At 41.8% G+C, this 27,184-nt stretch overlaps 1 protein-coding gene across 1 annotated transcript in view; it reads right to left on the bottom strand.

The window, feature by feature from the left end:
* DCAF1 (DDB1 and CUL4 associated factor 1) overlaps positions 1–21,713 on the bottom strand; it is an 87,426-nt gene extending 65,713 nt beyond the window's left edge. Inside the window, exons 1-5 of the mRNA XM_055080070.1 lie at positions 21,599–21,713; positions 12,295–12,412; positions 5,761–5,837; positions 3,576–3,649; positions 1,381–1,494 (exon numbers count right to left, since the gene is read on the bottom strand). Coding sequence (XP_054936045.1) covers positions 1,381–1,494; positions 3,576–3,649; positions 5,761–5,837; positions 12,295–12,404 — 375 coding nt within the window. The 5' untranslated portion in view covers positions 12,405–12,412; positions 21,599–21,713. The remainder of the gene's footprint in view (positions 1–1,380; positions 1,495–3,575; positions 3,650–5,760; positions 5,838–12,294; positions 12,413–21,598) is intronic.
* Positions 21,714–27,184: the final 5,471 nt, after the last annotated feature.

Here is a 27,184-nt window from a genome sequence, read left to right on the forward strand (position 1 = left end):
CACTAACAAATTACCATTTTCTGGTCTTCATAGCACTTATCCTTACTTGAAATTATCAGTTTGTCTCTGTTCTTCCAAACATATATAAATGTAAGCTCCTATCTTGCTGATAAAATATTCCCAGCACATAGCATAAAACACAGCACAGCACAGCCTTCAAACATTAACTAAGTGAATATTAAATACTGTCAAGAATAGGACAGCCTTCCTCAGAACAGAATGTCCTCAACACCGGGGAAGACTACTCATCATTAAGAATAAGAGTCTCAATTATTAGAGAAATGCAAATCAAAATTATAATGAGGTAACCTCACATCAGTCAGAATCACCAACATTAAAAAATCTACGAACAATAAATGCTGAAGAGGGTGTGGAGAAAAGGGAACCCTCCTACACTGTTGGTGGGAATGTAAATTGGTACAGCCACTATGGAGAACAGTATGGAGGTTCCTTAAAAAAAACTAAAAATAGACTACCATGTGACCCAGCAATCCCACTAGGGGCATATACACAGAAAAAACCATAATTCAAAAAGATACATGCACCCCAACGTTCCCTGCAGCACTATTTACAATAGCCAGGACATGGAAGCAAGCTAAATGTCCACTGACAGAGAAATGGATAAAGACAATGTGATACATATATGCAATGGAATATTACTCAGCCATAAAAAGGAACGAAATAATGTCATTTGCAGTGACGTGGATACACCTAGAGATTGTCATACAGAGTGAAGTCATAAAGAGAAAGACAAATATCGTATATCGCTTATATGTGGAATCTACAAAAATGGTACAGATGAACTTATTAGCAAAGCAGAAATAGAGTCACAGATGTAGAAAACAAACTTATTACCAAGGGGGAATGGAGGGTGGGATGAATTGGAAGACTGGGAATGATATATATATGCTACTATATACAAAACAGATAACTAATGAGAACCTACTGTATAGCACAGGGAACTATACTCAGTGCTCTGTGGGGACCTAAATGGGAAGGAAATCTAAAAAAGAGTGGATATACATATATGTATAACTGATTCACTCTGCTGTACAGCAGAAACTAACACAACATTGTAAAGCACCTACATTCCAAAAAAAAAAAGGAATAAGAGTTTGAATAAGATCATAAATCGTTAAATCCACAAATCCATATCTAAAAACATATGATCTTAAGACTTTAAAAAAGACTACAGCACCCAAGCAGCAAGTACTCATTAAAAGTTATTTAAAAATTTTTCTTATTGTCTTAATTTCTTAAGATTCTATAATATAGATTACTACTATAATAAGAAAAAACTATAACAATCATTTTAACAAAGAAAAACAGATCAGCATTCAACTAAAAAATAAAATGTTGACTTTTCTTTTTAGTAAGTACCTTTTCTTGAAAGACGACAGCAGTTTCTAGCCCTGGCATTATGTCCAGTAGGAGTCTGCAAGCGGCAGTGTTTAAAGGGGGCTCTCGGCTTGTCATCACATATGCATTCACCAGCTGTAAAGAAAAGGAGTACTTCTCATCTGAAGTTCAACCCAATCAAATTAATAACGTCTAATAAATCCTTAATACATTCCCATAGCTTGCCTAAAGGGTATTAAAGAAGACTATACCTAACATTACTAATTAAACCTGTAATTATTAGAAATAGTTATGATCCTGCTGAGCCATGATAATACCATATAATTTCTTCTGCCACTTTAAAGTCAAATCCCCCTAAAACAACTCAGCAACCATAGAAATTAAAGCTCAAGCGGTATCACAACGAAAACACCCCCCATTCTTATATACACTTTTTCAGAAGGATAAAACAGGGCAAGATAAGCCTCCCCTCACCCCTCCCTGATTCTTGACAATAGTTAATGAAAAAATTTGAGTTTTATATATATATCAATGTATCATTACAACTTTCCTTTTGGCACTCATCAAATAAATACTGGATCTCTAAGTGGCACTGTGTTCTATTGCTGGGTATACAACAGTGAATAAGACACAGTCCCACCATCAAAGGGTTCATAATCCAAAAGAGGTGACAGATGGAAAAACAAATATCATAAGTACAGGATGCTACAGAAGCCTGTAGGAAGTCATACAACTCTGCAAAGGAATCAGAGAAGGCTTTAGAGAGGAAGGGATTCCAAGCGAGAACATGAAAGACAAGCAGGAATAGCTAAGGAGGAGTGGGAAAGAGAGGAGGGCCAAAGGTCAGGAACTGAAAATGAGAGAACAGAGGCCATAAGATTGGGTTTATAAACCAAAATAAAAAATTTAAAATTTATCTCGAGAGCAATGGGAAAGCACTAATGGATTTTAAGCAAGAGAATGCCATAATCATTTTTTGCATTTGATAAAGATTTTCAGGATATAAGTAAAGAATGGGTTGGGACAAGATAAGAAAAGAAACCAATTAAGAGGCTATTGCAGTATCCAGAGATGGTGGTAGCTAACCTAAGGTCTGGCAACAGGGCAGAAAGAAGTGGAGGGATTTGTGAAGGTTAAGGGGGAGGGCACAATAAGACCTGTAAGTTCACTGAATAAGAAAGCTTAGAGGAATAAAGGATAACTTCCAGCTGGCTAGGAAAGGACACCATTACTGAGCTAGAGCATAAGAGAAACGGATTGTGGGGCAAACAATTAGACATGCAGAATTCAAGGTGCCTGTGGGAAATATCCATGTGGGAACGTCTAGAAGGCAGCTGGAAGTGATCTGAAGCAGAGAAGAGACACCAGTGATAAAGAAATAAAATTAGGAATTAACATAATACAGATAAAAATAATAGCTAATAATTACTAAGCCCTCATGTGCCATGTTCTGCACTAAGCACTTTTCATGCTTAATTTCATTCAAGGATTACAAAAACATTTTAAGGTAAGAACTATCATCCCTATTTTATAGATTAGGGAAATAAAGCTTCGAAAAAATAAAGCTTGGACAGGCTTAAGTTGCCTAAAGATCAAAATGTCAATGAAGAGTGGAGCTGCACTTAAACCCAAAACATGGACCCCAAAGCCCATGCTCTCAAGCATCATGCTATTCCACCTCCAAAATCAAACCTAACAGCCACAATTTATTGAATAATTACTATGTTCAGGAGCTGTGAGTAATACATACTTTTTTTTTTTTACCCTCATTTACTCCTTAACAGACCAGAGTTAAATAAGGCACCTTTCTCTCCCTCCACAAGCCCGATGCACACACCCATGGTGTCAGTGCAGAATCATTCGGTACATATCACTCTTATATTTCTATTCAAGAACCCAAGAGAACTCCTATATTCCCAAACTCAAAATCATCTCACCCCAGAATCAGCAAAGATGCCTTGGAAACCCTCACCAATATTCAACTGAACAAAGTACACACCAAAGAGAAAACACCTTGGCCACAACCAGGACTTTGGTAATAAAGAAGTCCATGATTAGTCTATTTCATTGAACCAATACCAAATTTAAAAAGCTACCCACTCTATTCCCAACTTTGTTGGGAGGCCTCAGGAGAAAACAGACTATTTACAAAAAAACAACAAAGGTACAGCATCTGCTGATGATAATCTCTGGAGAAAAGTAAGAAGCAAACCTACTGCATTCATGAAATCATCATTCTTGAAGAGTATTCTCAGCAAGTGGCCCAGCATACACTCTGGATCAGCTCGACCTACCAAAAGAAGAGGGGAGGAACAAACAAAGGAATGAGTAAGTCATCCCAGTCAAGCAACTCAGACCTCTGGAAAGGCACCTGGGTTGTTTTAAGTACTATTAAAAGGCCAGCAAAAATTAACAAAAACAAAGAAAAGATTCTTTTGATGAATCAGATTTCATAAGGAACATTCTTTAAAATTAAAAATGACAATAAAAAATTTGAGACACTGCTCTCTCACCTTCCCATCTCCCAACATATTGCCTACACATCAATGCTGAATTAAATAAATGAGCACTAGACCCAGACCAGCATCACTAAGAGTACACAAGGTCTACAAAAGAATCATAAAGGAGCCTAAGAGAATGAAAATCCATGACTTCCCAGACAAAGAAAGGAAGGAAGCACAGCTTCTTTTGATGAGTGGCCTGGAGAAGATAGGCTCCAAGTCCAATCTCTCAACTATAATGCCAAAAGCAGCAGAGATGTGTCCTCAAACCTGTAATGACACTCCAGGTTTGGGGGACAAGGGGAATCCCACCAAGCAATCACCAATTCTAAAGATAAAATAAACTTGGTCATCTTAACTTCTGAGCTCCTGGGGAAAGAAAGGAGGCCAGGAATCTAGGATTTACTCAACACACAGCCTAAATGTAGAAGAATTACTTAATGGTTGGGAAAATTACTGGTTCGCTTTTAAAAGAGATACCATCTATTTAATTTTCCTTTCAGAGTGGCAAATTTAGTCAAAGGATACAATTTAGGATGAAGAAAAGATATAAGCTGCTGATATAAAGTTTTTACCAAGCTGTAATTAACATCCCAAAGTAATTCACAAAAACAGAAGTTAGAGAATGGTACCATAAAAACAAACGTGGCCCTCAGATTACTTAACTTTCTCTCTTTATAAAAGATGAAACTGGGGCCCTTATTTTTATTAATAGAAATTATGCCTAATGACAAATATGACTTAGGAAGGAAATAAACTGACTTTAAATTTCTACTGAAAAAAAGGCATTCTTCTCTCCCTTCTTCCTCGTTATCATTTTATCCTTTCCAAGGCAATGTCACTAAGCATGATCATCTCTTTAATTCTTTTCACAATCCCATGAATTAACTTAATTTCTTTTCACTTTCCTACTATTTCATGCTCTGATTGCCTTACTGAAGATGTGAGTTCAACAGCCATTCTCAAAGTCACAAGTGGGGATGTCTAGGACAAGAGCAGCAGGTAACATCACATAAACAACTGGACACCCAATCTGAAATGCTTAGCTTACTTACATTTGGGAATAAAAGTCGAAGAAACAGAAATAAACCCCGGAACATTTGTGTGGATATACAATGTTCTTATTTTTATAAGTCCCACTCATTCTCACTCTCTCTCTACATACGAAATCTCAGACTCTTCTCTCCAAAGAGGACTCCTGGTTTTATAAAGAGAAAACTTATATGCAGTGTGGGCCCACACGACATAAGCTTTGCCCACTGGTAATCTACCTTAGAGAGAACACAAAATAGCAGTCTCAAGTCCCATACAGTTCTGTATTATAGCAAATTCCATGCCAAAGCAGGCTGGTTTGTCATGGCTCTAATTAAATTAGCCCAAAAGAAAACCACATTAACATGAGATGGCATATTTTAGCTGTTGGAACACTAAAGTAGACATCAAGAAATCCATTCATTCATTATTCAAGGTTCCAAGCATTAATTTCATAACTAAAAGCAAGGCACCGAATGCATTCTCAACCACATCTCCCCGTTAATAAAAGGATAATTACTGTTGTTAGAAAAATGAAGGCACAGAGGATAACATCTTTTGGTTTAAAAGTCAGAAAGAGAGAACATTTTTCTCTTTTTAAATCTTTGTAATCATATCAACTGAGTCAATAAGGTATACCTATATAATTTAGTTCCTCTAAGTTAGCTTCTAGTAATAGTAATCTTCCATTTAATAGGTAAATATTAAAAGTATTTTCATTTTTCCAGGAATTTGTTTTTCCTCTCTGTCCCCACCTTGAGCAATATTTTAACAAATAAATTCTATTTCAATTGAAAAATATTCCTTATGTTAAGCAGTTTTCTTTTGTAAGAAAATTAGAGCCAGGCTTAACAGAACACAGTCTCACCAGGATGTCGATCATCAAATGGGTCTGGATCCCCCTTACGATATTCTTCAGTTTCTTTTTCAATCAATTCAGACATCCTAGCACAAAGATAAGACAGGGTCAATTCTAGACAAGCATACAAAAAAAATGTATCACTACCTACAATAGTCAATTAAACAATCAAGGTACAAAATAAAAGCAAAAAATTAGAAAAAGGGTATTTTCCTAACAAACATAAAGATCTAAACAACTATCTCATAAAACAATTTCCACTCCCAAATTCATTCTTCTCTCCAACTCTCCTCTCTCAAAAAATAGCACTATCCCCTCAGAAGCCAAAAACAAGGAGTCATCATTAAAACCTTCCTTTTCTCCCCATCCCCCACAGCAATAATTCTTATAAGCTCTACCTACAAAGTATCTCCTGACTTCAATCATTTCCTTATATCTTGACCATTCCTACCCTTGTCCAGACCACCTTTATCAACTTCTGGACTATCTGCAATAGGCTTTTCCCTGGTCTCCTTGTTTCTTGCTTCCATGCTTGACCTGACACAATACACCTCCAACTTTCAATGACTTACCCTCAACTTAAATTAAACCCAAGCACTACAAGGTTTACAGTAACCTGACTTTTGTCTGCATCTATGACCACTTCTTGTACTCCTCCACCCCTCCTTTATTAAGCTACAGTCACATGGCCTTCCCTGCTCTTCAGAGTCCAAACTCGTAACTGCTTCAGGACCTTTCTAGGTGCTGTTACCTCAGCCTATAACATTCTTCAACCCACCCAGGTTCCCACCCCTGCCCTAAGCAACCACTCACCTACTTTTTCTCCCTAAAGATTAGTTTTGCCTGTTCTACAATTTCATATAAATGAAATCACATATACTCTTTTTTTTTAAATTTATTTTATTTATTTATTTACTTTTGGCTGCGTTGGGTCTTCGTTGTTGCGTGCGGGCTTTCTCTAGTTGCAGCGAGCGGGGGCTACTCTTCGTTGTGGTGCGTGGGCTTCTCTTGCTGCGGAGCACGGGCTCTAGGCATGCGGGCTTCAGTAGTTGTGGCTCGTGGGCTCTAGAGCGCAGGCTCAGTAGTTGTGGCGCACGGGCTTAGTTGCTCCACGGCATGTGGGATCTTTCCGGAACAGGGATGGAACCCGTGTCCCCTGCATTGGCAAGCGGATTCTTAACCACTGCACGACCAGGGAAGCTCCACATATACTCTTTTTATGTTTGACTTCTTTCACTCAGCACGTTGAGTCATCCATGTTGTTGCATGTTATCAACTGTTCTTTTTTATTCACATTTTTTTGAAATAAGAAAAATCACTTTCTGAGCACCCTAAGGACTGACATTTTAACCTATTATAATGACAATCAAATAAAAGGCTTTCATGCTCTCCAGTATCTGGGATGCTATATCCTAACTCAAATTTTCCTGCATGCTTTATTTCCACAAAACCATACTTTCTAGCCTTAAGGGTTAAGCTCCCTGCAAAAATTCTTGCCCACTCTGGTATATTTTTCCCCATCAAGCCTCAAAAGTATTTCTACCTTTCCTACCTTTCCCCCTAAACTCTGAAAACTCTCTTTGCCACAAAGGATGATCACACAAAATGTATTTTAAATTACATATTATAAGATCTACTAGCATCTTCAGTGGAAACTAAGCAATATAGCACAGCAGAAGTTAAAAACGTGGATTCTGGAGCCAGATGGCCAGTGTTCAAATCATATCTCTTCCCGTCTGTGACTTCAGTCAAGTTATTTAACCTCTCTGCGCCTAATCTGTAAAATGAGGATAACAGTCCCTATCTTACAGTTTCCCTGAAGTTAAAGTTAATATATGTAGTCTGCTTAAAACAGAACTTAAGTCAGAGCCATTTAGGTCGTGTTCCTATGGAAACTTGGAATCAATAACAAATACAAAACGAATTAATCTAAGGTAGATATTGATGCAATGGGGCAGGAGGGAGCCTTCTGGAGGTAGTACTCAAGTTCTATAATTTGATCTAGGTGATGATTTTATAAGTGAACAATCCATCCCTCAGTATCCACAGGGAATTGGTTCCAGGACCTCCCAGGGATACTAAAATCCTCTAATGCTCAAGTCCTTTGTATAAAATGGCATAGTCCAGTTGGCCCGCCACATCCACAGATTCAAGCAACCGTGGGTCGACTATAAATTATATCTCAATAATATTAAAAAAAAACCCACAAAACCTGGGTTAAGCTCATATAGCTTGGCACAATGCCAGTCCTTTTTCACAGAATTAAGTCAAAGGCTTGATTATAATAAAACAACATAAAAAATAAAAAGTCAATCAAGTTATAGAGTTGTACGTTTTTCTTAGGAAAATAGCCAAAAGATCATTTTTAAAAATAGTCAGTAAAGGAGTAGATAGGCCTGAAATTCATTTGCTTTTCATGCAATACACCAAAACACCCAAACTGAAGTCAGTTTGCAGGGTGAGAGGGATGACAGATGTGAAGGTACTTTAGGAAATAGCCAGTGAACTAACAGACCCACAATTTGAAGGATGGTAAGAGTTTTGCCCCTATCTAAACTAAACTATACTTTGAATTCATCCTACTGTCTCTTAAAGTCCCAGTCTAACCTTAAAGATCTTTTTAAGCTCTTGCTCCATATAACTTTATCTTCCATTCCTACCTTATATTCATCCTCCACTCTGGTGGGGCCCATTTCCTCACTGCCACAAAAACATGCCCCAGTTCATTCTCCCCTAGATACATTTTTCAGTCACATTTGAACTTTTCCTAGAAAACCTTGTCTCTGCTTTCAATCAAGGTATATTCTACCAACTTTCAAGTCCCTGTTCCAAGGAACCTTTACCACATCCTACACTGGAAAGCCCAATGGAATTGGAGTTAAAACCCAGTATTTTAACCTTAGCTTTCTACTGCCTGGCTATAGTCTTTCGGGTTTTTTTGTTTTGTTTTTTTGTTTGTTTTGGCCACGATGGGTCTTTGTTGCTGCGCGCAGGCTTTCTCTAGCTGCGGCAAGTAGGGGGGGTACTCTTTGTTGTGGTGCGCGGGCTTCTCGTTGCAGTGGCTTCTCTCTTGTTGTGGAGCACGGGCTCTAGGTGCGCGGGCTTCAGTAGTTGCAGCACACAGGCCCTAGAGCGCAGACTCAGTAGTTGTGGTGCATGGGTTTAGTTGCTCCGCAGCATGTGGGATCTTCCCAGACCTGGGATCGAACCCGTGTCCCCTGCATTGCAGGTGGATTCTTAACCACTGCACCACCAGGGAAGTCCTATAGTCTTTTGCAAGCAGCTCAGAGGATGGCTATCTTTTAACAATGTAGCTCTCATACTTTTAGTGTCAAATGAAGAAGCTGAGGTTCAGAGAAGTGTCTCCTACAGTTCTGACACACAAAAGGTCCTCAAACATTTGCTGAATGAATAGAAGAAACGGACTCATTCAAATTCTTTCCATTCTCCTAACCCCTAGAATATTTACAAACCACACTGCCAATCTAGCACTTCGTTATATACTATTTTGTACTACTATGCATTTTTTGGAGCCATTAGTTGCCTCCCAGATGGTTATCTCCTTGAAGATAGGGTCCCTCCATTTAGGCTTTGCACTGCTGAATACCATAGCATAATGACAAAGTTCAGGGTCAAATATGATAATTAATATGAAATAATCCTGAAAATAAAGTTTTTTGGTTTTTGGTTTTTCTTGGCCTCACCACGCAGCTTGCAGGATCTTAGTTCCCTGCCCAGGGATTGAACACGGGCCCCGGCAGTGGAAGCACCAAGTCCTAACCACTGGACCACCAGGGAATTCCCGAAAATAAAGTATTAAAAAATACTTTTTAATCTACCACTAACACTATCATCCCCATTTATGACTCTCTCCTCCTTTCAAAGGTACATCAATCAATAATCCACACACGTTAAATGCACAATACTTAAGATTCTTTAATTCACTGTGGCTGCACTTCAAGTAGCTTGCAATTAATAGTTCTTAATCTCCAATGCCTCTACAAATGAAAATCCACTTTCCACCAGTCAGCAATAATCCTTTCCCTAAAAAAAAAGACTGTACTTTCACATGTTCCCCATCTATCAAGAGCAATTATGAACATTTATCCCTGTTTTAACTTTCATAAGATCATAGTTCTCTTTTATCCCTAGAGAATAGATCATTGCATAAACAAAGTTTTTTTTCTCTGCTATGATATCACAGATTAGATGTTAAAGAGCCCCACGTTCCAGAGGCTTCCTGCTCAGAAAAACCATGGGCATCCCAAACCAGCCTTTCTTTTTTCACTTTCTCTTCTTCCTTAACGCATTCATTCAATAAAATTATATCCCACACATTTTACTATTTGCCAAGCATTGGGCAAGTCAGTGTCTGAGGAAACACAAGGAGACACCAATAAAAATGAGTAGTACCTGACTTCAAAAAAACTTACAATTTAGTGAGGAGACACATGTAAAAAGATAATTGTAATACAAGTGGTAATTAAAATGGGGGGAAGATTTTTTTTAATTGAAGTATAGCTGATTTACAATGTTGTGTTAATTACTGCTATACAGCACAGTGATTCAGTTATACATATATATACATATACATACATTCTTCTTTCAAATATTCTTTTCCATTATGGTTTATCATAGGATATTAAATATAATTCTCTGTGCTATACCGTAGGACCTGGTTGTTTATCCATTCTATATATAAAAGCTTACATCTGCTAGCCCCAACTTCCCACTCCATCCCTCCCCCAACCCCCTCGGCAACCACCAGTCTGTTCTCTATGTCCATGATTCCATTTCTGTTTCATAGATAGGTTCATTTGTGTCATACTTCAGATTTCACATATAAGTGATATCATATGGTATTTACAGACATGATTCTTGAACTGCTTCCTGAAAGGACTAGAGCTTGCCAGGCAGATATACCAAGGAAAGGCATTTCAGGCCAAAGAAACAGCAAGTGTAAAGGCACACACACACTGAAAAATATGGTTCTATTCCTCTCTGAAGAACAACACTATGAGGCAGAAAAAGGAGGTACAGACTAAATCATAAATGGCCTCATAGGCCACTCTAAATTACATTTCATTCTGAAGGAAAAGGGTGCCAGGGAAGAATTATGAGCTGAGGTATGACAATCAGATTTGTGTATGAAAAAGATAAATCTTTCGGCAAAGGGGATGATATATTAGAAGAGGGTAAACTGCAGACAGAGGAATAATGCACACTGCCTAATGAGCCAGTCAAGACATAATCAATACCTAATAAAGGAAGTGGGAATGGGGAAGAAGAGGAAGCAGAAACCCTCAGGGCTTGGTGACTAAGTTGTGCTAGTAAAGGAATACACTAGGGAGAATGGTTTTCAGTTTTTAGTTTATAACTATTTACACCAAGGCAGTGAGTACAAAAGCACAAACTGTGAATGAAGAGGGAGGTAGGATGAAGATGATAAGCTCTATTTTGAACACAGTATGTTTCAGGTGTCTGTGGAATAACCAGGTAAACATGTGTACACCAATCAGCTGAGAAATGGGTATGAAATTTTTAAAAAGAGGAGTCTGAAGTGAAAATAGAAATTTGAAAGTTAACATGAGAATAATTTTTTAAATCATGGACAGAGATGAAACTATCTAATACTTAGGGTGAAGAGAGAAGAGAACCACAAACAAAACCTTGGCGCTAAAACACTGGCAGGAGAAGAACCTAGGAAAGAGAATGACAACAAAAGGGCCTGAGAGGAAAGGGAAGAAATTTTTAAAGGTTCAAGAAGTAGAGAGATAAAAGACTAGTTCTGACAGGGAAAAAAAAATGGATTGAGAATTCATGAAGTGAGCCTTCCTTCCTTCCTCCTTTCTTTCCTTCCTTCTTTCCTTCTGTCTTTCTGTCTCTCTCTCTTTCCCTCCCTCTCTCCCTTCCTTCCTTCCTTCCTCTCTCTCACTTTGCTTCATCTGGGCAGCCAGAAATTATTTTGCTCTGAGAAGTGAGAATAAACTAGAGGAAGTGAAAAGAGAAGAAAGAGAATTACTGAAGGCCCATTCTATTCTCTTGAGAAACTAATAGCCTATGTTATGCCAACACTTATGCAGGGTCTGAATGAGTGTTGTAAGGTCAGACCCAATGACCCCATTGATTTTCTGGCAGAGTATCTTTTCCAAGAACAATCCTGAAATGCAGTGAAACTTTAAAGATCTCGTGTCATATACTTTTACAGAGCTGGAGATAAGTTTAACATTGTAATTTGAAAAATTGCTTTAAAAATGCTTTCCTAGTTTTGGGGAAATTTTTTTCTTCCTGCAAACAAATATTTTATTAAGTAGAATCATTAAAAAAAACTTCTATAGAAAAAAAACAAAAAGAATTCACAAGGTGAAAATGTTCTATACCATTCTCCAATTTTTCCTTTTTTTTTTTTGGCCACACTGTGTGGCTTGCAGGATCTTAGTTCCCCAACCAGGGATTGAATCTGGGCCCACGGCAGTGGACTGCCAGGGAATTCCCAATTTTTCCTTTTTTTTTTAAAAAAAAAAAAAACTTAATTGTTCATACCTGGTAAGGATAGGTACCATGTCCTGCCCACTGCCATGTTCCTTTTCCCACTGCTCCAGCAGGGTAGTGAGCTCAGCTTTGGAGTCCACATGTACCGCTACTGTAGTCATGACTTGGCCTAAGGAAGCAAAAAAAAAAAAAAACAACACACACACACACAAATGAACACAGGCAAATAAACTTGACATACTTCCTATGAAAAGAAAAGTGAGGAGGGAGGAAAAAAGGGATGAGCAAGCAAGGGAAATAACTAAAAGCATGGGAAATTTAACCCTTGGACCCGTAGATAATTTTATTTGTGGTACAGTGGGAAACCCAAGATTGGGAGCCTGGATACTCATCAAGTCATGACAAGTCTTTTCATCTCTCTCAACCTCACTTTGCTAGACTGTCAAATGAGACAGGGTACTGGATCAAAATCATGATTCTTAACCTTTCTAGGATCAGGAATTCCTGAGAATCAGACAAAACCTATGGTTCCTTTCTCCCCTCAGAAAAACACATACAGGTATCCCTGCTTTTCAGAGAAGTTCGCTTTATGCCACTTCGTTTTTATGAAAGAACTACATTCGTATCTGTTTTTGTTAACCCAAAGAAATCTGAAGAGGACTTCTGCTTTTACGAAAAAAGGCGAAAAGCAAAAACAGCGTTGTGTTTGCTTTGCAGCGAGCCATTATAAAGGCAGTGTGCACCCCAAGCAGTGAGAGTGGCCCCGCCAAGCTCCTTCCATGGGAACTACACTCAGCAGCAAGCTGCTACAGTTTTGAACTGTGCCTGTGAGCATCTGTGCTTTATCTCAATTTCTGTGCATCCGTGAGCAAGATGTGTCCTAAGGTAATTGCCTCTTCAAGTCATTTCAGCTTACGAAAGGTTTCACAGAAACACTCTACAACCTGAACCTATACATCACATGTATAATAATCCCAAGTCTAGATCTCTGAGGTCCAAACCTTTGAGGCTTTTTTTTTTAAATACAGAATACAGCAAAAACTACTCCCAGAAATATTTTGCTCTTGTAAGTCTACAGGGAAAGTTCTATGAAAGATAAGCAACACATTCCTGTTAATTCTTAACAACAGATCAAGAACTGAAGTGGATATCATTACCAACATGAAAGCTGAGAAAGACTATTACAAACCCATTCGTCCTTCAGCCTTCCTAATCTGTCTCACAGCTGATCTTCTGGAAGGAGAAGAGGCTGGAGAAAGGCAGAAAAAGTTGCTGGGTTGAGTGATCAGCCCAGGGGTACAGAAGGACAGGGAGGTGAAACAGGCTCTGAAGGAGCCGCATGTGACATCCACACGGGGAAGAGAGGTTTATAAGGGACTCCAAAAGGAATAAATGAGACCCAAACGTTTACATGGTTTACAGATCAACTTCTTTGCCAAAGCAGTCTTAGGATCAAAATGTCAAATCCTGCCATGCAAAATGTGTATTTTCACAGAAAGAGCAACTGTTCTGTAAAAAGTTTCAGTCCACAAAGGCATTACTAGCTCATCTAGGATTATTGTTCACTCTTCTACCATAAGACCAAATGAAATATATTTACCAACTCTCTAAATTTTAAACATTTATGTTTTAATCAAGTTGACGCAATTCTAATAGTAGATAGTGATTCATGTAACTTGAGCTACTCCTTACTCCAAAGAACAAATATTTCCACAAAAGAAAAAAAAAAAGTTAAAATGCTTTTCTACAAAGAATCCACATTTTCAGTCTTTCTAGCCAAAAATATACTACAGATGTGACCAACTAATATGGATTTCTGACCTTAACTTGAGAAGACCTAGGCTGTATTTCTGACTGCAATCTACTAACTATATATGCATTTTTAAAGATAAATTTAATAGAAATAATTATAGATTTGTAAAGAAAAAAAAAAGTTGCAAAGATAGTAGGGAGAATTCCCATATACCCCTCACTCAGTTCAGGTTCCCCTAATGTTATCTTATTTTATAGTGATATGGTGTCAAAATTAAGAAACCAAAAACTGGTACGTTATCTTAACTAAACTCCAAACTTGATTCAGATTTCACCAGTTTTTCCATTCACATCCTTTTTCTGTTCCAATATCTCATCCAGACTACTGCATAACGTTTAGTTGTCATGTCTCCCTAGCGTCCTCTGGTCTCTGACAGTTTTTGAGTCTTTCCTCATTTTTATGACCTTGCCAATCTGGAGGAGTATTAGCCAGGGGGTAGAGAGGGGCAATAATTTAACCAATTTTTTTCAACAGTAAAATTTTATGCTAAGGTAAGAGACCTAGAGACTGGGCAAAGTAGTAATATGTAGTAACAGCAAAATTAATCTCTTAAGACACATTCTAAAAGTGCAGGAGAGAGATGGCTTTACTGGTGCATTCTACCAAACATTTAAAGAAGAATTAAGATCAATCCTCAAATTCTTCCAAAAATTGAAGAGGAGGGACACTTCCTAATTTATTACATAAAGCCAGCATTACCCTGACACCAAAGACAGATAAAAACATCACGAAGAGGGCTTCCCTGGTGGCACAGTGGTTGAGAGTCCGCCTGCCGATGCAGGGGATATGGGTTCGTGCCCCAGTCTGGGAAGATCCCACATGCCGCGGAACGGCTAGGCCCGTAAGTCATGGCCGCTGAGCCTGTGCGTCCGGAGCCTGTGCTCCGCAACGGGAGAGACCACAACAGTGAGAGGCCCATGTACCGCAAAAAAAAAAAAAAAAAAAAAAAAACCACAAGAAAACTATAGACCAACATCTTTTATGAAAATAGATGCAAAAATCCTTAACAAAATACTAGAAAGATGAATGCAGCAGCATATTAAGAGGATTAGATATCATGACCAAGTGGGATTTAACCCAGGAATACAAGGGTGGTTTGACATGTAAAAATCAATTAAAGTAATACATTAACAAAATGAAGGGAAAAAAATAATCATATGATTGATAGAGAAAAAGCATCTGACAAAATCCAACACCCTTTTGTGATAAAAAACACTCAATAAACTGGGAACAGAAGAGAGCTTCCTCAATACGGTAAAGGGCATTAATTATAAAAACCAACAGCTAACATTGTACTCAATAGTGAAAGACCGAAAGCTTTCCCCCTAAAATCAGAAATAAGACAAAGATGCCTGCTTTCACCACTTAAACACTGTACTGGAGTTCTAGCCAGAGCAATTACACAAGAAAAATAAAAGCCATCCAAGTTGGAAAGGAAGAAGTAAAATTATCTTTAGTCACAGATGACATGACCCTATATATAGGAAATCCTAAAGAATCTACAAATAAAAACTATAGTTAATAAACAAGTTAGCAAAGTTACAGGATACAAGATTAACACACAAAAATTAGTTGTATTGCTATGTACGAGCAATAAACAATCCAATATGAAATTAAGAAAATAATTTCACTTCAAATAGCACTAAAAAGAATAAAATGCTAAGGAATCAATTTAAGCCAAAAAGGCACGACTTCCACAAGGAAAACTACAAAACATTACTAGGATAAATTAGAGAAGACCTAAATAACTGGAAAGACATCCTGTGTTCATGGATTAGAAGACTTAATATTGTTAAGAAGGCAATACTCTCCAAAGTGGTCAACCATCAGTACAATCCCTACCAAAATCCTAATGACCTTTCTTGCATTAGTGCAAACATCAATCTTAAATTTATATGTAATTGCAAGGGATCCTGGATAACCAAAACAATCTTGAAAAGAAGAAAGTTAGAGAATTCACACTTCTGACTTCAAAACTACAAAGTACAATCATCAAAACAGTATGGTAGGGCTTCCCTCGTGGCGCAGTGGTTGAGAGTCCGCCTGCCGACGCAGGGGATACGGGTTCGTGCCCCGGTCTGGGAAGATCCCACATGCCACGGAACGGCTAGGCCCGTGAGCCATGGCCGCTGAGCCTGCGCGTCCGGACCCTGTGCTCTGCAACGGGAGAGGCCACGACAGTGAGAGGCCCGTGTACAGCAAAAAACAAAAACAAAAAACAAAACAGTATGGTACTGTCATAAGGAAAGACATACATACCAATGCAATAGAATTGAGAGTCCAGAAATAAAATCTCACATTTATGGTCAATTGATATTCAACAAGTGGGCCAAAACCAGTCAACAGGGAAAGAATTTGCTGAAAGACCATTAGACCATTATTAGAAAGACCAAAGTTCTTTCAACAAATTGTGCTGAGACAACTGGATATCCACAAACAAATGAATGAAGTCAGACCCTTGCCTCACACCATGTACAAAAACTACCTCACGATGAATCAAAGACTTCAATATAAGAGCTTAAACTATAAAACTCTTAGAGGTAAATCTTCATGACTTTGAAATTGGCAAGGGATTTTCATATGACATCAAAAGTATAAGCAACAAGGGAATAGATAAATTGGACCTCAACATTTAAAATTTCTGTGCATCAAAGTACATTATCAAGAAAGTGAAAAGACAACCCAGAGAATGGAAAAAAATCTTTGCAAATCATATATCTGATAAGGATCTAGTATCCATAACATATAAAGAACTCCTACAACTCAACAATGACAAAAAACTGATTCAAAAATGGGCAAAGGGGGGCTTCCCTGGTGGCGCAGTGGTTGAGAATCTGCCTGCCAATGCAGGGGACACGGGCTCGAGCCCTGGTCTGGGAAGATCCCACATGCCGCAGAGCAACTGGGCCCGTAAGCCACAACTACTGAGCCTGTGCGTCTGGAGCCTGTGCTCTGCAACAAGAGAGGCCACGACAGTGAGAGGCCCGCGCACCACGATGAAGAGTGGCCCCGCTCGCCACAACTAGGGAAAGCCCTCACACAGAAACGAAGACCCAACACAGCCAAAAATAAATAAATAAATTTATTTATTTTTTTTTAAATGGGCAAAGGACTTGAACAGACATTTCTCCAACGAAGATATACAAATGGCCAACAAGTACATGAAAAGATGTTCAACATCATTAGCCATTAGGGAAATGAAAAACAAAACCACAATGAGATACCAATCATATGACTAGGATGACTAAAAGCAAAAAATTAGAAAATAAGCACTGGCAAGGGTGTGGAGAAACTAGAACGGACACTGCTGATAGGAATGTAAAATGGTACAGCAGCTATAGAAAAGTTTGGTGGCTCCTCAAAAAGTTTAAAAAAAAAAGTTAAACATAGAATTACCATATGACCCAGCAGTTCCACTCCAAGATATATACCCAAAAAAATTGAAAACAGATATTCAAACACTTGTACACAAATGTTCAAAGCATATTCACAAGAGCCAAAAGGTGGAAACAACCCTAAATGTTCACCAACAGATAAATGGATAAACAAAATGTGGTTATATTCATACAATACAGTATTATTCAGCCGTAGAAATGAAGTACTGAGTCATGTCACAGCTGTGGATGAACCTTTAAAACAATACGCCAGGCGAAAAATGTCAGACACAAAAGGTCACATAGTCTTTATGATTTTATTTATATGAAACATTCAGAATAGGTAAATCCATATACAGAAAGCTACCTAGTGGTTGCCAGGGACTTGGGGGAGGGGGAAATAGGGAGTGACTACTTAATGAATATAGGGTTTCCTTTTGGGGTAATGAAAATGTCTTGGAACTAAAAGAGGTGATGGTTGCACAACATTGTTAATCTACTAAATGCAACTGAATTGTGCACTTTAAAATGGTTAATTGTTAATTTATGGTATGTCAATTTTACCACAATTTTTTTTTAATGGGGGGAAAAACATCCAGGAGGGAATGCCTCTTGGATAACTTAAGCAATCAGCCTAGTAGGGCTTATAAAGGCAAAGTTTAAAAGAAATACTACCTCTAACAAAGGTCAACTCAGGGGCATTAAAATAGTAAAATTTTAGAGTTCAATTTAGAAACACACATGTACTTCTGATATCATTTTCAAAATTTCCAATTAACTATGCATAAAAATAATTATAACTTTGGGAATATTCACTTGCCCAGGGAAAACATAAACTTAAGCTAAAATAATAGTATCAATGATAATTAATTTTACTCTCAATGAAAGATTAACAAAATGCAAAAGGTGCTGTCATCTTGTTATAGACAAGACAGTGAAGGTACATTACTCAATTCACCATGTTCCAAAGTGAGTTCTTTAAGTGGTATGCAGAATTTATGGCCTGTCTAATAGTGATAAAATAGTTACCAATCACTGAATATCTGTATGAGATAGACACTTGGTTAAGTAATTTATTTACATTATTCTGAATTTTCACAACCACCCTGCCCTTATTTTACAGATGAGGAAAAGGGCTCAGAGAGGTCCCCAAGACCACTCAATTGGTACTTGGTAGAAAAGGGGTTCAAGCATTCAAATCCCAACTCTGCCAACATACCTGTGAGATCTTGGTCAAGTTATTTAACTTCTCCAAATCTCAATTTCCTTATCTGTAAAATGGAAATAGTTGTTGCGAGGATTAAATGATAATACTGTCCATACAATGGAATAATATAAAGCCCTACAAAAAATATGTAGAGGGAATTCCCCAGTGGTCCAGTGGTTAGGACTTGGCGCGCTCACTGCTGGGGCCCCGGGTTCGATCCCTGGTAGGGGAGCTAAGATCTCACAAGCCACGCAATGTGGCCAAAAAAGTCTTTATCCTGAAGGATGCCTGCCAAAGTATTTAGGGGTGCTATGTCTGCAACTTATTTTCAAATGGTTCCACAAAATAAATATATACCACATCTACCTACTAAGAGAAAACATGGCAAAATATTAATAACAAGTGTTGAATCTAGATGGATAAATAAGTATTCATTTTACTATCCTTTCAAATTTTTAATATGCTTGAATTCTTTTCTAATTAAAAAGTAGGAGATGGGCTTCCCTGGTGGCACAGTGGTTAAGAATCCACCTGCCGGGCTTTCCTGGTGGCACAGTGGTTGAGAGTCCGCCTGCCGATGCAGGGGACACGGGTTCGTGTCCCACTCCGGGAAGATCCCACATGCCGCGGAGCGGCTAGGCCCATGAGCCATGGCCGCTGAGCCTGTGCGTCCGGAGCCTGTGCTCCGCAACGGGAGAGGCCGCAACAGTGAGAGGCCCGCGTACCGCAAAAAAAAAGAAAAGAAAAGAAAAAAAAAAATCCGCCTGCCAATGCAGGGGACCCAGGTTCAAGCCCTGGTCCGGGAAGATCTCACATGCGGCAGAGCAACTAAGCCCGTGCACCACAACTACGAAGCCCGAGTGCCACAACTACTGAAGCCTGCGCGCCTGGAGCCCATGCTCCGCAACAAGAGAAGCCACCGCAATGAGAAGCCCACGCACTGCAACAAAGAGTAGCCCCCCCTTGCTGCAACTAGAGAAAGCCCACGCGCAGCAACAAAGACCCAACCCAGCCAAAAATAAATAAAGTAGGAGAAAACTAATAAGAATTTTCTTTCCTAATTTGGACCAACTCTCAGTACACTGTCAAGTGAGAAAAGCAAAGAACACTCTTTGCTTGTGTGTGTGTGTGTGTGTGTGTGTGTGTGTGTGTGTGTGTGTGTGTGTGTGTGTCCCTGGAAGAATATATGAGAAACGGATAATAACTATTACTTCTGTGGCAAGTAACTGATCTTCTGAAGGATAAAGGTAGAAGAAAGATTTTTTTCACTATATGTTACTATCCTAGCTCTGCCATCTTCCACTATTTTGTTACTTTTTGTAACTTTTGAGTTAATCTGTAAAATCTGTTCTCGTCTAATAAACAATACTATATGGCCTATTCGGCAAAAACTATCCCAAAGCCTAAAAAAAGTTCACGTTGAGGACTCCCATAAGGTTACAATTCTGAAACAAATGCCTGTAAGCACTCTTCTTTTAAAAAAAAAAGTACAAAACCCACTGGGAAAAAACCCTAAGTTTGGAGCGTCAAGTAAAATTTACCCAATAATTAGTATAACATATTAGATCATGCATAACAATACTCTATTACTGTCCATGACCATGACAGAAACAACACTGGTAACAAACCAACTTCAATCACTTACATGTGGTTCATTCCACCAGATTCCTCCTCTATAAAGTTTAACTACTGTACAGCAGATAACAGTAAAACACCGTGCTCAGCAACTACTCAAGAAATGTTGAGCATAAAACGATTTCCTTCATAGTTCCCAAATTCTGTATATATTATTTCCTTTACATCCAAAAATATATCACCACTCGAAAATGAATAATAAGTGTAATATACAAAACCCAAATCTTGACAGGGTCAAGAAGAATAGCAAATCGATTCCTAAAGAGTCTAATTATACAAGCTTACAAAAACCTTAAAAGTAAACTGAGACAAAAAGATTACAGGACAACACTGCCAATGAACCCCTCACTCTGTACGTTAACAAAGCGTTTAGAACAGGAAGATGCTGTTAATAATTAAAACTTGTAGACTAATTAAAAGGCTTCACTAAAAAGACAGAGTAAGGAAAAACTGAGGCCAACGTGACACGGGCAAGGACGAGTCATCTGGGACTCAAAAAGAACTACTACAAACACTCCAAAACTACTACTTCAGCACAAGCAAAAGCCAAGCGCTAACAGTGCAATAAGAGGAAGTGAGACGCAAACCGTCTAGGAAGAGGGAGTTAAGCAAATGCCTGACATCCAGTTAAAAACGACTGTAACCTCCGGAAATAGGATCCCGAGAAGGTTGGCGGGCACTCCAAGGTTTGGCTCTAAGCTGCAGGACCCGGACACCTTTCCCTCCATCGCTCCCCTCCACCAAGGGGGCGGGGGGGTGTGTAGGAGGAGCGCCCAGAGAGCCCGCCCCCCCTCGCCCGACCAAGAGCCGGGAGGGTGCAAGGGGAGGTGGCAGGAGGCCGAGGGAGGAGAGAGCCAGCCCAGGTGACTGGAGCTAGAGGCGGAGACACAGTATGGGAAAGGGGCCGCCATACGACATGGAAGATGGAGCCACGCACCCCCACCCCCGGCCCGTACGGAACGAAGACTGGGAGGACTGGGAGGTAAAAGGTGATGAGAGGAATGAGAGGCGCCCCTCCCCAAGATAAGGGCGGGCACACCCTTGCCCCCCAATCCGGGCGGAAGAGTTACTCTTGGGAAGCTTCTTTTGCGGACTGGAGGAAGAAGGTGGAGGCCCCGCCCCCGAGCGAAGAATCTGGAGGATGAAAAGTCCTGTCAGGCCCCGGACCAAGCCTCCCGGGAGGCCCGGCCCGCCCCCTCCCAGCCGGCGGCCCAGGCAGGTGCCGCCCCTCCCCCAGCCCGGCGCCCACTCTCCTGCCCGACCGACCATGCACCCTGTCTCCTCGCGCCCCTCCCACAGAGCCGTCTCCCTCCCTTCCCCACTCACCTTCCCGGGCGGCTCCGCCGCTCCCCCCTGACCCCGCCAGCGGCCACAGCTCACACACGCCGTCTCAGGTCCCGCACTCTCTCCCCCTCACTCACACACAACGCGACCGCGACTCCGGAGCGTCCCACATATTATACGTCACTCGTTCGCTACGTACGTTGCGCGCGCGCACGCGCGCGCGTCCCCCAACTTGGCGCGAGGCTTGCTGGCAGAGGCGGGAGGAGAACTTTAGGGCGAGCGGAGGAATATCTACGAGCCCCGAAGTCGCGTGGAAAATGAAGTTCCGCCTCTAGGGGCGGAGCCCACCAAGTCTTGATTGGCGCGTGAGCAGTTTGCCCCGCGCGTTTACTTCTGGGGTTTGTAGTTTTTAGCATAAACGAGAACTGCTACGTACTCATTGGCTGCTCAGGAAGGCGGAAGCGAAAAGCGAGAGACTCGATCCTCCCAGCCCAAAGCTAGAACGGCTGGATTACCTTCCCAGTACTTTATTCGGCCCTCTGTGACAGGGAAGAGCCGTTGTTTTATTCTCCCATTGGCCCCATTATACCTAGAACCTACCAGGATCTAAGAAAATATTTCCCGAAGTGTATGAGAAATCACAGCAGTCATTAAGCAGAAGGCTCTGGTCTTCCTGTTCAAGACCTAGCCTGTAGGATCAATAAATATTTATCCTAGGTATGACATGTGAGGCAGAGAAAAGGAAAAAATCAAAAGGACATAGATTAAGGCAGAGCTGACCTCAGAGGTCATCTAATTCCTTTATTTTGCAGCTTGGAAAAGTGAAACCCGGAGAGAGTGGGTGACTTGACTCACATCACACAACCAATTAGCAGCAGAACCAGAACGACTCCTGACTCTGACTCGGGGATACCTTTTTGGAGACGTGAAAGGTAAACTCCACAGCTGAGCAGAATCTCTCCCTGACAAGAGCCTATCGAGCCTTTATCTATGGGAGTCCTGAGCAAGTTTCTGCATTTTTACGGAGTCCTCACAGTCAGCACTTTCACATGGGGAACATGGGACACAGCAAGCCGTCTGCCATGCTCAGGTTCCATAGCTAGATTAAGAAGCTAGCCAGAGCCTGGGTGCTGGGTCTCTTGATTCTGTTCCCCACCGGACCCCATTCCCCGTTTTCCAGAAAAGAGACCTCCCTCCTCTTAAGTATGTAACTTGAAACAGGTGATACTCAGGCACAAAATTCTAGAATGTTGGGTGGCAGAGTGGCAGACGTGCCACCTCTCTGCAACGCTTTCATCTGCCACAACACATAGCTCTCTTCTCTGTGCTTCTGGGACTTTGCCTATAATGGCTGCTACCATTACCTCTGACTTTATATAGCTCTGAGCCAAGTGTTTTAACCACACTTTTTCATATAACCCTCACTACCACCCCACAGGGTAGGTACAGTTTGCCGCCTACACAGATGAGAAATCTGAGCCCAGATTGGTGGCCCAAGGAATGGGGCCCAGGTTCATGGGTCCAGAGGCTGGACTGATAAATTTCCTACATCGGTGCTACAGCAATCCTTCACCTGACTTTCCTGCCATACCTCCCTGGGTCATGAACCCAAAATGCATGAGAATGGAACACTCAAGCCTTAGAACCCTCCCTTTTTCCATGATCTAGCCAATGCGGTGGTGACTTCCCCACTGACTGAGGTCCTGAAACGCAGATCCCTTGTGGGAACCCAGGTTCCAGCTTGCCTCCTCCTGGCACAGCCTCAGCCTGCCACCAGATGGCACTGCTCCCCTTCAGAAAATCAGCCTGGGGCCCTGGGTAAATGATGGGAGTAAGGGGCATGCCAGAGGGCCTTTGGAGAAGCCAGGGCCCAGGAGGCTGGGGAAGCAGAACAGGAGCTATACAGGACCTGTCTAGCAACTGCTTCCTCCATAATCTCTTTTCTATAATGCCTGTGCCCCCCATACCTCTGCCAAAAGCCCCCCCCACATACCTGCAGCCACAGACCTGCAGGCACTTCCAGACTCCCGCTCTGGGAAGAGGAAGACTGCACTCAGGTTTTCTGGGCTGCACACACATTTCAAGCACACGCACTGTCACATTTCGTAGGCCAAGGTAACGTGTGTCAGAGACACAAGCATGCACTCCCATGCACTGGCGCCAATCCTCACAGCCAACACTTTCACATCTAAGTACGTGCAAGTACAAAGCTACAGATAAATCAGGCCCACACACCCAGCTTGACCTGGCACATCACACCTGAATCACTGGAAAAAGAGATTCCTTGGCCTCTTTAGAAGAACATTTCTGGACTCCGTCTTCCTCTGCTCTGTGTGTGCCCATCTCCCCTTATGGTATGCCTCAAAAAGCAGCAGCCACCATCCAAAAGGGCAAGAAGTCATGCTTGCAGGGCTGCCCAGTGGCATAGGGAGAGCAAGAGCAGCCCAGCCCTGGTCCCAGCATGAAGGGCTACAGACTTAGGTATGCTCCAACCTGCCCTCATCCCCACACATGCCCATGCACTGGGGTAGGAAAATCAATAGCACAACGTCCTCTGAGCTTCAGGATGCTCCTCCTCTTTCCCCTATCCCCTGTCTCCCCCATCTCCCCCTCTTCCCTTTTCCACCACCCCTTCTTTCCCATCACTTACTTCCAGGTTCACCAGACTCAGGTGCTCCCATCAGCCCTTCCCCACCCTGGTGCCACCACAACTCCTGTGCCTCCTCCTGTCCCACATCTATTCCCACTCTGCTGTTTGCTGAACAAGACTGCTACTACAAGTGTCCAGGAGTCACAGGAGCCACCGAGGAGAGGCTCGGGGCTTCCAGGCTCTGGGGACCCCAACCTGGACAAAAAAGGGAATTCTAATCATTCACTTGGTGCCCTCCCCCTTCCTGGGAGCCGCTACAGCCCCCTAGAAAGATGGAACACTACCTCTGTTGCCCAAGAGGTGTGCAAAGCAACCACCCCGTATGACTGCATCCACATCCACCATTCTCATTTCACAGTGAGAAACTGAGGCTCCATCTCGTCCAGTGGCCACAGACGCTGCGTCTCCAGAAGTCAGTACCCCCTCCTGCTCCCACAGGCACAAGTTCATAGAGGGGCCTAAGACTCAGGTGAGAAATGAAGCAGCAACCCCCCAGCCCCACCCCAATTCCCACGTACCAAGACCCCAGCCAGAGTGAGGAGCCCCCAGAAGAGCCCCATGCAATATTGAGGACATACTTATATTTTTAAATTATTCTTTATCTGAAATTAAAATTGAACCAGACATTCTATGTATTATCTAGCAACCCCACCTCAGAACCACTGCCCAGCCACAGACCCCAAGGACTCCCCTTGATGGCCTCCATGGCCTCACTTAAATCACCTGCAAAATAGAAGTAAATCAGAACAGCTGCCTCCCAATGGGTCTCATTAAAGATTAGACGGGCCAAGCAGTCAAGGTTGCCTTACCCAAAAGCTGATCTGGGTAATATCAGGCTCAAAGTCCTCCCTTCTCCCCATTCTCTCTTTAACCCTATCACCGATGGTGACAGATAAGAAAATAGTTTCTTTGCCTCTTTATTGGGAAGAGTTTGCAGAAGGAGATAGGTCAGCAGTTGAGTCTAGCTTTGGAGGTAGAGAGACCTGCATCCTAACACTAGTGCTCCCGTAATTGGCCTAATTACTTCACCTCTCGAGCTTCAGTTTCTCCAGCTGGAAAATGGGAATAATACATCCTTTCTAGCATTGTTCTAAGGACTAAGTGGAACCATGCCTGTAAAGTGCTTAGCTTGGGGTCTGGCACACAGGAGGTGCTAGCTAAGTGGTGGCTATTTCTATTATGATTACTCTTGGTCTGTGGCTGTCCCTATTGCTGTTCTTCAGGACCTACCTCAGCCCTGGCTGATTTCTCTTTGCCCCCGGTACTACTGCCTGCTGGAAGAGCTCAAGCTTTCCTCATCAAAATGAGAAATGAGCTCCTTACCAGAAAAATCCTGGAGCACATTTTCAGACACACTGGGAAGTAATGGAGTAACCACTCTTAGGGATCATCTGCCTACTCTCTGTCCCAGCACAGAACTAAAAACTGAGTGGGTCAGAAGGTGGATTTTTTTTTAACATCTTTATTGGCATATAATTTCTTTACAATGGTGTGTTAGTTTCTGCTTTATAACAAAGTGAATCAGCTATACATATACATATATCCCCATATCAGAGGGTGGATTTAAGAGGATCTGCTCCTAGGCCTCGTCAAGGCCAAGGGGCTCCTTAGATGTGAATTCAGACATGTCGCCCTCCCCAAACCAGCAGGTTGACCCTGCCTCCCTGCTGAGATGAAGCCTGCATCTGGAACGCTGCCCAGAATGCACTCACTTTTTTCCCTGGGGTCCTCTGGCAAGATGGCGATGTCACAATCAAACTAGAGTCCAGAGAGGATAGCCAGAGATGATATCCCCTGGGCCACCCTCACGGTGGACCCGCCCAGCACAAACAGAGGCTGGAGCATGAAAAGGCCCAAATTCTGCCCTCCATCTACTCCCAGGACCTGTCAGATTCCCGAGCCTGGCTGCCAGTTATCATCCTTGCTGACTCCTGGGGCCCTGCTCTTCCCAGAGGCTATGCTCCAGGTAAGAGTTAGAGGTTGGGGAACAGGTACAGGGGAGGTAAAGAGCCTCTTTTGCCTCAGGTTTCTAGAACTGTAATTCCTTCCGGGAAGAAACAACAGTGGAGTCAGCATTGGAGAGAGAAGCCCTTGGATTTTGACAATGCCTCTTTGTAAACACAAGACTTTTCTACAGGATTCAGGGATCTCTGGCCTGACCCACCTGAAGGTACTCTGGGGACTGCTGGCGTAGACCCTGAGGAAGACTCAGGTCAGATAAAGCTTCCCACCCTATCAGTTCTTTCACTTTGAAAGGCCTGGAGCAGAATGACTTTGTTTGATGGAAGGAAGCAGATCTGACTGTCAATTCAGAGGTCAGAGATCCACCACCACCACCTGAAGTAATCACCTACTGCCCCACCCCCAAACCTGGCCACGCTGGACCTGGACCCCAAAGAGATATTGCCAGATATAGCCAGGAGTATCCAGTTAGGCCTGAGAGCTGAAGTTATCAAGGGGAGGTGTTTCTAAGTGCAGAGGGTGTCCTGGGCTCTTACTATGAAGCAATTCCTCTTCATTCCCTCAGAGGTAGGGGTGTCTCTCCATGAAAAGTCACATGATGTTCCTGGGGGGAGCCCAGGAACAGGATAGCCTTTTGTGAAGTCACAAAGCTGGCTGCCTCCCACAGGACCAGGGACTGGGACAACCAGGGACTACTGGGCATGACTTGGGGAGATGGAAGGCTTCAGAAGTGGCCTTTGGACTCTGGAGAGGGGTCTTGAGGGGCTCATGTTGTAGGGGGTGAAGGGATCTGTTGGAGACCTGGGGAAGAAGACAGTTTCTCAGATTCTGGTCATTGCCAGGAGGTGAGAACAGCTGGGGCTTGGGGCTATGGTCTTTGGCTATGGGTTTGTCCCTCCAGACCCAGGGGGAGGGGGAGAAAGGAGGGTCCTGCCCCAGATGAGTACATATAAAGGTCCTTTTCACTGGTGTTCTGGATGTTCCATGGCAAAAAGAGGTTAAGACCTCTGTGTGAG

Source organism: Physeter macrocephalus, chromosome 18, assembly GCF_002837175.3.
Source record: "Physeter macrocephalus isolate SW-GA chromosome 18, ASM283717v5, whole genome shotgun sequence".
Classification (NCBI taxonomy): Eukaryota; Metazoa; Chordata; class Mammalia; order Artiodactyla; family Physeteridae; genus Physeter; species Physeter macrocephalus.